Source organism: Hyalella azteca, unplaced genomic scaffold (genome assembly GCF_000764305.2).
Source record: "Hyalella azteca isolate HAZT.00-mixed unplaced genomic scaffold, Hazt_2.0.2 contig17570, whole genome shotgun sequence".
Taxonomy (NCBI): domain Eukaryota; kingdom Metazoa; phylum Arthropoda; class Malacostraca; order Amphipoda; family Hyalellidae; genus Hyalella; species Hyalella azteca.
In genome coordinates this window covers 1831-12676 of record NW_025947348.1, presented here as the reverse complement: position 1 = coordinate 12676, position 10846 = coordinate 1831, and the positions used below count along the sequence as shown (strand labels likewise).

The following is a 10846-nucleotide window of genomic DNA, read 5'->3' as shown; positions in this document are numbered from 1 at the left end:
ATGGAAAGGCCCACAGTACCGGCCAACTGGCTGGATTATCTTCCTGAAGGGTGACAGGATGGACGACACGCAGTCCACGTCATCGTCTCTCAGGTCAGGGAAGTGTCAGCGGGTGACCGCACAGCCGAGGGCATCTAGGGTCGTGCCAACGTCGCTCGGGGCTCCTTTGACGCAACAGACATTAATTGTTGGGGAAATTGAACCTCTTTCAAGCAAAGATATTGATTTTAAGCAAATCATTCTTATAGAGAGAATTGGTTTATACGTTATTTTGATGCTCATCTCTTGCGTTGAAATATTCACGAGAAATAAAAACTGGCTACTTTAGGTCCTGGCCATTCAGAAGCAAAACGAAGTTTTTTTTTGGGGTAACAGCTACAAGGATATAAAATAAAAATCTTAACAACAATCTGATACGACAAAATAAAAAAAAAATCTGATATCAAAATAACAATCTGATACGACAGAAATTATCTAACCAAAAGATGGCTTCAAATCAGCACAGCTATCGAGGTCCTCTTTGCTGGCAAGACGAACGCTGAAGTTTCTGGGCTCTCGACGTCGGATTTTCAAGTAAGCGAGAACTTGCTCAGGCGATCCGTACACGGCGTTGAGCCGGTGCCTTGCATCGCAGAGCAAAAAGATATGTATATTAAGATAGATATCAACATAGATATCAATAGTATATACACTCACATAAATGAAATAACTTGCTACGAAGTTAAAGTTTAAAAACCAATGGAAAAGTTCTCCTCTATTTCACCCATGGTCAAACCATCGGCCAATGTACCCTGACTTGTTGATGATGGCTCCCATGCCTCCATCCGCCTGTCCTGCCGGCCTCCAGGAGTCCAGGGGCAGCAGGCTGATGTCGCCGGTGTGGTGGCGGCGAGGCGGGACAGCAGCTCCCCCAGCCCCGGGATGGGGCGGGTGGGGGTGGGCAGCACCGCGAGGAATGTGGGCTTCCTGTTGTTGACCAGGCTGACGAGGGCTTGCTCTCCTTCATCGGAGTTGGTGATTGTCCAAGCGGCACCTTGCGGCATGAGCTCCCACGTTGGTAGCTGTGGAGCAGTGAGCAATTTTTATACACGCATTCTCGTGTTTCGGAGCATTTAAAAGATTTATTTTTCACAAATTAGTTCATTTCTAATTTATTGTCGTAGTGCTCCAACTGATAAATCCTTCTACACAAGGAAGAACATAGTATGTAAGTTGATATCTTAACTAAAGCGGTTGACGGGTTCATAACAATTGTGACAACACCAGAGGCTGGATTAGCGGTCGAAATGAAGGTGCGAATTTATTTAGCCGGTTAGGGTTTAAAAGTTATTGTCAGAGAGGACAGAAAGCCGAAATTCGTACCGTTTTCAAAAAGAAAACGGTACGTTTTCAGCCAAACAGACAAACCTTCCCATTAGAGAGAAATCAATATGAGCCGAGTCAATATAATCAGTATGATTAGGGGGATTTACTTATGGGTCAAAAAACTATTTTTAATTACAAATTTAAGCGAAAATTTTTACTCAATACTTTTTACAAACACTTTCAGAATTTCGGCCACCATGGCATGTACCATTTTACCTGCATTTTGGATGAGAAACGCGATTTCTAAGGTGTTTTTGCGTGCCCTTCAAGATGAATTGTTTTTCGGCATTTAATTTTAAGTCGTGAATATAATTCACATAAAAAATACTGCATCCGTTTAAAGGCAGTTTACTCACCTCTTTTTCTAAAGGCATTGCACTCACCTCTAACGAAGTACATTTCGTGCTGGCTGCATCCAACCTCGCCTTGATTTCTTGTATCTTTTTATTTCTGAGCGCACCATCTCACTCAAGGAGTTTACTACATCATTCAACAATTTCGACTCATTGCAGTGCTCTTCCACCGACTCCTCTCTCTTTCGAGAACCAGGAGTTGGTTTTTCGCAATCACGGCAAAACCAATGAAGCAATTTAGATTTATGGAGAAATGTGTACTCCTTAGAGCTCAACTTCGAACAGCTGATACAAATGAGATCTTCGCATAGTTCACAGGTGACCATCTGGACTTCGCTCAAAGAGATCTCTTTGCAGTACTTGCAAACTTTCATCTCTATCTGGGCTGATTTGGTTTTATTTTGTGTTCTAGTTATGTGTTATGCTATGTTTTTGTGTTATGTTATGTTAAGACACATGGGCATGCTATAGGATTATCTAATAGATAACTTAAAATCATAATTTGGAGAGTTTTAGGGGAAAATATGTCAAAATTTCCTTAGTTGATGTTTTTTTATTTCTGGACTTTATGTAAGATATAATTTTTCCAGTTCATGACCATATTTCATGATGACAACCTATCATATATTGTAGGCTATTTATATTTGTGATTTACCTGCAGCAAAATAATATGGACGACTTTACTATTGCTAGCGAAATCGTCAGTACGATATTAATAAAATAAGTCAATCAACAAGTTAATTGATACGTTTATATGGACTTAATTCTACAATTCTACAGGATGACTATAGAAAAACATGAAATGAAGATGTACTACATTTTATGGGATAATTTGTTTGCACAGGAACAAGTCTGAACTGAAGCTCTTAAATAGCTTAGTATATTTATTCATGGCGTCAAAGCGATAATTTGCGAGGAAACGCGCCTCACCAAAAATTGTTGTAGAAATATTCCAAGCCTCCTGTCCTGCCGGCCTCCAAAAGGAGTTCAGGGGCAGCAGGCTGATGTCGCCGGCGTGGTGGGCGGCGAGGCGGGACAGCATGGTCCCCCAGCCCCGGGATGGGGCGGGTGTGGGTGGACAGCAGCTCCCCCAGCCCCGGGATGGGGCGGGTGTGGGTGGACAGCAGCTCTCCCAGCCCCGGGATGGGGCGGGTGTGGGTGGACAGCAGCTCCCCCAGCCCCGGGATGGGGCGGGTGTGGGTGGACAGCAGCTCCCCCAGAGACAGCTCGCTCTCCTTCAGCACGGCTGGTGACTATCCAGCGTTCATCGGGCGGCATGAGCTTACATGTTTGTGCCTGTAGAGCGGTAAATATTTATTAACAACACATTCTGAGAATTTATTAATAATATATGATTTTTATTTCTAATAAATTTACTTCCTCTGTAATTTAACTTAGTTCTGCTCCAACTATTGAGTGATATTAGAATGTTAAAGCACCTATCAAAAAGTTCAGAAATCAACTAAAGCGATTGACTGGTTTACGACAGTCGTGACATTATGGGCCAGATGGGTGGTTGAGGTGGATGGGTGGGTTTTGGGAGTCAGCGAAGGCGCGTTAGTTATTGTTAGAAAGAATGTGACTAAATTACAAACGGCTGTGATTCGTGCCGTAACAAAAAGAAAATTCTCGACAGTGTTACCACCCGTACACTGCAGCGTCTTCAATCATATTCTGGGCAGAGAAACATTCCAAAAATAGTGAAGTAAAGACGTTCCATCATCATGCTATTGCTAAACTAATGCTGTCAAAAAATCAAGATTGGTTTGTGACACAGTATTTAATCCCTTCTGATATCTTTCAAGGCAATCGATATGAGCAGGAGTATAAGTTAACATGACTAATTTTTGTTTTTACTTTCACTTCCACGCGGACAAACTTGAAACCATTAATTTTATTAAACGCATTCCAAATTTCCGCCTCAGTGGCGTGTAAGATTTTTTCCTCAAATTTGAAAAAAATATATATACGATTTCCTATGTGTCTTTACCTGTCATTCAAGATTATTTGTTCCTAGTCATTTAATTTGTTTCGTGCATAATTTTTATAAATTACTATGACAGTATTCATTTCAGATTATCCATTTTCAGTCAGAAAAGCCATTGCGCTCACCTCAAACGAAGTATATTTATTGCTGGCTGCTTCCAACCACGCCTTGATTTCCAGTACTTTTCTATTTTCTTCAATTTCAATTTTAGACGCCTGATCATTTATTTAAATTTTTTTCTCTTATTGCCATGCATTGCTCCTAACTCACTACTCCACATCTCGAGATCTCGCTCTGCTGATGCTTTCCGAGCCAGCGGCTCATCCTCCCGCCCTGAAAATCAGTCTTCAGATTGAGGATTTCATCAGCCGAGCTAAAATGTCGTCTGACACAGAGACAGAGCTTTTCACGCTTACATATACATATATATACAGATCTCCCCAGCAGGGTAACCCGTTTGGACACATATTTTGCTTTAGCTTTACGCAATACTTGAATTTGCACCTAAAGGTTGTTTAACTTCCAAGCTACCGTAATTTTATCTGCGATGGCTTGGAAGAAAAAAATTTATTACCAGAAGGAAAATGTTCCCAGGCTCTTTCTAAATGAAAGAAATGGTATAGGAATCTAGAAATGTTATTAAGGCTGTTATATATCATTATTATATAGGCTCGTGGCAATGTAAGGCTTCGCATGAATTGCAATGTAATTCAAACATACAGCAGTAAAAATATCAGATTTTGATGCGAGGGCGAGTTTACAAGTTAAGAAGGCTATAAAAATCAGTCATGTTTCCCAATTTTGTCAATGTTTACTGTTATTAAAATTATTTTACTCCTGGGAATTAATCATACGTTTTCCCTAAGAATCTGCAAATAGGTAGAACCAAAATTGCGCTTTTCGAAAATCTTATTCCATTCAATATTATAGCTTCCAAGCAAAGTTTTGTAAATCTCTTCGTTTGTGAAGACTTTGCGTAAAACTGTTGAACTTTTCGTAATTCCACATTACAAACCCGATTTCCCACGTTATTTATGCCTTCAGGTTCCGTTTACGTGACCAGGGATATTGGTATCTTCTTTCATATAATTTTTCGCAACATTTTGTACCCATTAAATTCCTATTTTCTAGAGCGAATGATTTATGATGCTACCACGCAGTTCGTACAGCAATCTGGTTTGAGCTACGGCTTATACTCCTGCAATTAGCGTCAGACTGCGTGTTAAATTATTATTCAGAAGATGCTAATATACCACAAATATTAAAAATATGTAACTAAAAAATGTCCAACTTATTTTAAAGCACGGTTCCCGCTAAATCAGTTTTGGCCAACCTTACGTGAAAGTCAAACGTGAATTTTGGTAGCGAGGATACGAAGATTTCGAGGCAACGACGCGACTGGCGCTTCCAGTCAATAACAACAAACTCTTCACATCACAAACCCTTGATGCGACTCGATTTTGGGGCCTAACGCTGACATGGTTAATAGAATAGAATATCATGCGATGTGTTCGATAATTGAATTTAACCGTGAATATTTACATATTCCGTTATTTATTCTGGTGGGCCAGTGGTTACAGTTCAGAGTAGTAAGATTGGCGCAGAAAGGCGCCAATCCCAGTTCGATCCCATATCTTTGCGCCAGTTTCTAATCAGAATCGTCGAGAAGGCCGGGCGGTTAAGCACAGTGGAATTGTAGCAGTGAGTTGCGAGTTCGAGACCGCAAAATGCTGAGGATGTTCTGCGATGTTAAGAATCGGCGACAGGCCTAATAAGCGCTGATACCGCTGTTGTATTATTATTATATTATTATTATTAATCACTCGTGAAGTCTCATTTGAATGAGCAGGTGAACCCAGGGTATATCACTTGAAAAGGGTAAAATGTAATCACCGTTAAAATTCGTTGCAAGTTACAAAAAACAATTCTCTATAAAAATATAATGTTGTCTCAACCATATCCTGGCCCGTAAACCACTGATGTGTGCTTATTATACTAATAAAACACAAAATGAAATAGACTTGACAAAATCCATATACCATATATTTGAAATAATTTTGAAAAGTATTTCATTTACAATTTCTCTGCATATCACCGCATGACCGTCAGTGATAATGTCTTGAAGAGCAGGTCATGTCTCAAGTTATCTTGCCTGGGAATTTGCGATCCACCAAGCGCACAGAAACTGAAAAGTAGAATACAATTTTTAGAATTAAAACTGCAATTTTTGTTTGAAAAAACTTCAGTATTTTCTTTCTACTTTTGAATTGATTCATTTCATCTCATCAAGTCACTTCAACCATGCAGACCTTGTAGGGAGTTTTGTAAATCTTCGAGTCAATTAATTTTTTCATATATTTATAATACATATTATAGTATTTTTCCATTTAAAAAACTTGGCAACAAATGTTGATTAAAAAATATTGCACACATATACGTTCTGTACCGGAAATTCGAAGTTGAATTGTGAATGTTAAACACGGATTAAAGCAATATCATATTTATAAATAACTCTTCTTGAACTTCTCAGCTAATGAAAAATACTTTCTTTCTGAAGTTTGAAGTTCAAAGTTTTGAGATTATTTTAAATATGAAAAAATAGACATATGGACCGTAAGTTGAGAAATGTCAATAGATCAACAGCCCTGTTGATTAGCGTCCATTAACCTTTTTTTCCTATGTTTTGGTTATTCTCACTCGTGGCTAAAATAAATACACAATTATTATCAATTGCCATAAAAATTGTCGGTTTTTGTTTAAATAATATTGGTACTTCGAAATATGATTTTTTTATGGAACTCATTTATACTAAACTAAACCATTGTGGAATTATTGACCAATCAATTTCTCATTTTTTCATATGCTTCTTTTTTTTATTTTCACCATTTCCTAAAATAATTCATGATACAAATAATTCATAAGATGGCTTACCTATGATTTTTAACAAGAAGTCTAAATAAAATGAAATTCATGCTTGAAATAATCAGTAAGAAACTGCTCTACATCACGCCGATTCACCACTTTTCTGTCTGGTCCCTTCCGTTTGGAAAGACCCGGCGATTCTAGCTTCAATATTCCCCGCTTCAAGCCTTCAATGATCAAGGGGAATATTGAACAAATGATCATATATACTGTGTTAGATTCCTGCCGTGACATACCTACTACCACGCCGCAGCATTTTACAGCCATTGAATGATGTTGTTCGTTGACAACTCGATGAAGGTGAGATCAGGTGCACTGCCAGCTGACGTCAGGTGCGCCGCGTCAGGGTCGTGGTATACCTCCCGGATTTGGGGGAGCTCCTCGAACAGCCGACGAGCGCCCGTAGCGGTGAGGCCATTTCTCGGTAAGACCACACGCAGGCTGAGATGGCAATCAATTAAAGAACTAAGTAATAATTCAATTTTACAGGAAATCTGAGGCTGAATTTTCGTAGAGGTTATCTATACAAAGTAAATATGTTTGCCTGAATGAATCACTTGAGTTGGCTACCCCAGCTTTAATTGGAGGCTAATATAGACTCCTTTTATATATACCTTTATACCTTCTATAAATTGGAAGTATAGGGAGTTCAAGGCTATTCTGCAAGCGCCAGGCACTTGGGTTCATTACCTCACAAGATATTATGTAAGAAAATATACATATTTCATTGTTTTTTAATATTGTTATTTATTCTTTGATTCAAAAAATGTTTACGAAATATTTAAAGTGCCTTTCATCAAGATATTAGTTCATTTTGAAAGAGACAAATTCTTAGTTCTCAAATGACAAGCGATGGAGTAACAGAAACTGTCATAATGGGAAAACTTTCAAATTGAGATTATTCATACGCACCGAGAATCCCTGAATTAGTACAGGATGCCGGTCATCCAGGCCAAGTCCTCGTCGCAGAGGTCTGGGAAGTGCCAGCGGGTGACGCTACAACCTCGCTGCCTCAAATTTGAGCTGACGCTGAGGGGTGTTCCTCGTACACAACAAACATCGTCTGAAGAACAGGCCGGACTCAAATGAACAAGATACATTTTCTCGGCTAATTTATTGTTCTGTTCAATATTAAAAATCTATGCGATCCGCAGTCAATCAAAGTTTCATTATTTTGATGGTAATGACGCACCCGACATAATTTTTGACCCTTGCTGTCAACAATTTACTGATGAAAAGCAAACATTCATTGCAAAAAAATTAACTCCTAACCGAGGCTACTGTTGGTTCAAACTTGCATTGAAGATGTCTACACTGATAGCTGAAAGTTCGATTCGTCTACACGAATCGAACTTATTTTTTCAATATGCAAATCATCCAGGCCCATAAATGTTAAGTCAGTTTGCGTTGTTCATTGTCTCTGCAGTGACAATGGTTAATAAAAGCCTCAGACCCCTTCATAGGGCCAATTGATAGCGATAACAAGGACGAGATTTTTTCATTAAGTTATACTTCCAGAAAATTATGTAAACTTGCAATGTAGCGTGGTTATTAACTTGAAAAAGAAATGACTTATGGTAATGCAATGCACTGGAATAGGATCCATATGTTACTGTTCATCCACCGCCGTCACTCATCGTTATACCAAGAAACGGCGAGGTCACCTTCTTTTCAAAATCAACAATTTTCAATATCAGTTACAATGAAGGGTTCAACTTACGGTTAAATATTCGAAAACTTACCTATTTTCTTTGGGAAATATACAGGCCAGTTGAAAAAGTTGCAGTCAAAACGTACACCGATCTTGAAAGTCCTCGCTCTAGTTGCCCCTGTTTGAAGTTTGGGAGCCGTGATTCTACCTTTCACATAAAATCCGTGGTAAGTTACCAAAAAAAATAATTTTTATGTTTAAAATAATTTATTTTGCCCAATTATTTGAAAGTGTTCGTAATCCTCATCAGTTGCCACTTTTCATTTAATTTTCTCTTGCTCATACGATTTTCTTGATGAAATCGAACTCAACTATATATTTAAGTATATAAAAAGTAAATGAAATATAGGTGCGCTGGTTTGTATCTTGTCGTTACAAACTTGCTTCAGGAATCAAAGGTGCAACATTAGTGATGATGACAATTCCTGGTAAAAATGCCGTTTCTTAGGAGAAACTTAAAAAATTCCAAGACTTGCAGTACATAAAACATTAATTTATTGCAATTAGAATGAATCAGAAATAATTCGAGTTAAATATGAATCGATCTTAGGATACAATCTACCTCTCTGCATTTGGGCGACGAGACGTTGCTTGCGAAAGTATTCACAGACTTGTGCAGAGTCGTACATGGTATCAAAAGAGCCGTAAATGGTATCTAGGCGGTCACTGTAAACACAGGAAAACGTGAGAGCATGTATGATCAAAAAACCTCACCTCATAAAAGGATGGGAAGAATAATTTAAATAACGTATGAAATTTTCAGAGCTTTTATGAAGTTGATATTTTCATTTCACCCCTTGACTTATGAGCATGGAACTTGAAAAATTTAACTCATTTTGAAGCTGTGAACGTTAATTGCGTTGCAACCACCAACGTGGAAAGCTTCTATTGAACACGTGACTACCCGCAGACAAAACACGAGTTCACACAAATTTCATGTTCATTTTAAAGCTCCATTCAAGTTACGATGGAAGACAAAGCGAGATCACGTCAGAGGTGACTCAAGACCTGAATGTGGAAGAAACAACTATTGTACTATTTAGCTAACTTATAAATATTATAGCTTGCGCATACATTATAATTAAATGTGTAGGATTCTATGAAAAACATCTATTTGCATATACATGTGGTAAGAGCCCGGATAAAATTTCTTTACATTGTTCATTTACTCTGCACTTATCCTTATCCCATGAGATTTTACACTCCATTAGTCCATTTATGAGTGATAAGCTTTTGAGATGCTCTGAATTTTATATTCACTTCATTAGGTAATTATAAACCAATTGGTTCCGACTATTGGATGTAGATGCGTTTGAAAGTTAAATTTTCAAGTTAAACAGGTTATCGTTAATTTTGAGCATATTGTCAATAAAAGAAAATTAAAAAGAGAAACTTGAACTGGTTCTTAGAGGTCAGAATCCTTTTGTGTCCTTTCACTTTTTGTGTTTTTTATAATTATTTTTTTATCCATTTTTCTTTCGTTGTTTTAATGATCATACATCGCATTTATACGTGAGAAAAGGATCCTCACCCCAGCCTCTTTGCAGCGACCTCCTATAATGACAGTGAAAGTTTATAAGTAGTTGGCTTTTAATCCTTATTTTCACTCGCTCATTTTGCGATTATTGTTGCGAACTTTCAAACTATTGACCAATATACCTAAATTTGTCGAGGATGAATCCGATGTCTCCACCCCACAGTCCTGCCGGCCTCCAGAAGGAGTCCAGAGGCATCAGGCTGATGTCGCCGGTGTGGTGGGCGGCGAGGCTGGACAGCAGCTCCCCCAGCTCCGGCATGGGGCGGGTGTGGGTGGACAGCACCACGAGGCGACTGGGCTTGATGTTGTTGGCCAGGCTGGCGACAGCTCGCTCTCCTTCGGCAAGGCTGGTGACTGTCCAAGGCACACCGTCTTCATATGGTGGAAGCTCATATGTCTGGAAATTACACGGAAATTTTTCATATTGTAATTTATTTGGGGAAGAGTAATTTTATATGCAATATTGGTTGTTCAGTAACATTAATGGGTTTGCAGAAGTAGAAAAGGTGAAATAATATAAAAAAGCGCTTATTCGGCGGATGAACGTTATTATTTCCCCGCTTCAAATGTAGCTTTATGAACATTTTTTTTTTGTATCGCTTGCTGTAGCCTTTCGCCTTTTAAAGTTTCGCAATTTATGTATAGAGTAATAGTTCGTGCTTCCTCGCGAATGTAAAAATAACCGCAGTTTATATTTTTGTCCTGAATCTTGCTTATATTCCGTTTCTGGAAAATCATTAGATCTATCCGTCCTTCTCGTAGATATTAGAAAAATAAAATTATATTGCATGAATCAATTGAACATAAGTTTTTTTTTTAATTAAACCAACACAAAATTATTTTCAGTATTAAACCAGCAAGATGGAAAAAAATACGAATCGATCGTGGCCCACAATTAGTGTTGAGACTCATAGGGAGGGAATTTTTATCGCCATATATGGCCATCCAGGACTATTTAATATCACAATGTA

The 10846-nt window shown here is 38.4% G+C and overlaps 1 protein-coding gene across 1 annotated transcript; it reads right to left on the bottom strand.

Moving 5' to 3' along the window:
* Window positions 1-6834: 6834 nt before the first annotated feature.
* LOC108669356 lies at window positions 6835-10272 on the bottom strand (the record flags this gene model as incomplete). Its single annotated transcript, XM_018156667.1, has 5 exons — window positions 6835-7068; window positions 7540-7690; window positions 8370-8486; window positions 8901-9004; window positions 9998-10272. Coding segments are annotated over 4 exons (633 nt in total), but the record flags the coding sequence as incomplete, so codon positions are not given.
* Between the last annotated feature and the right edge of the window lie 574 nt (window positions 10273-10846).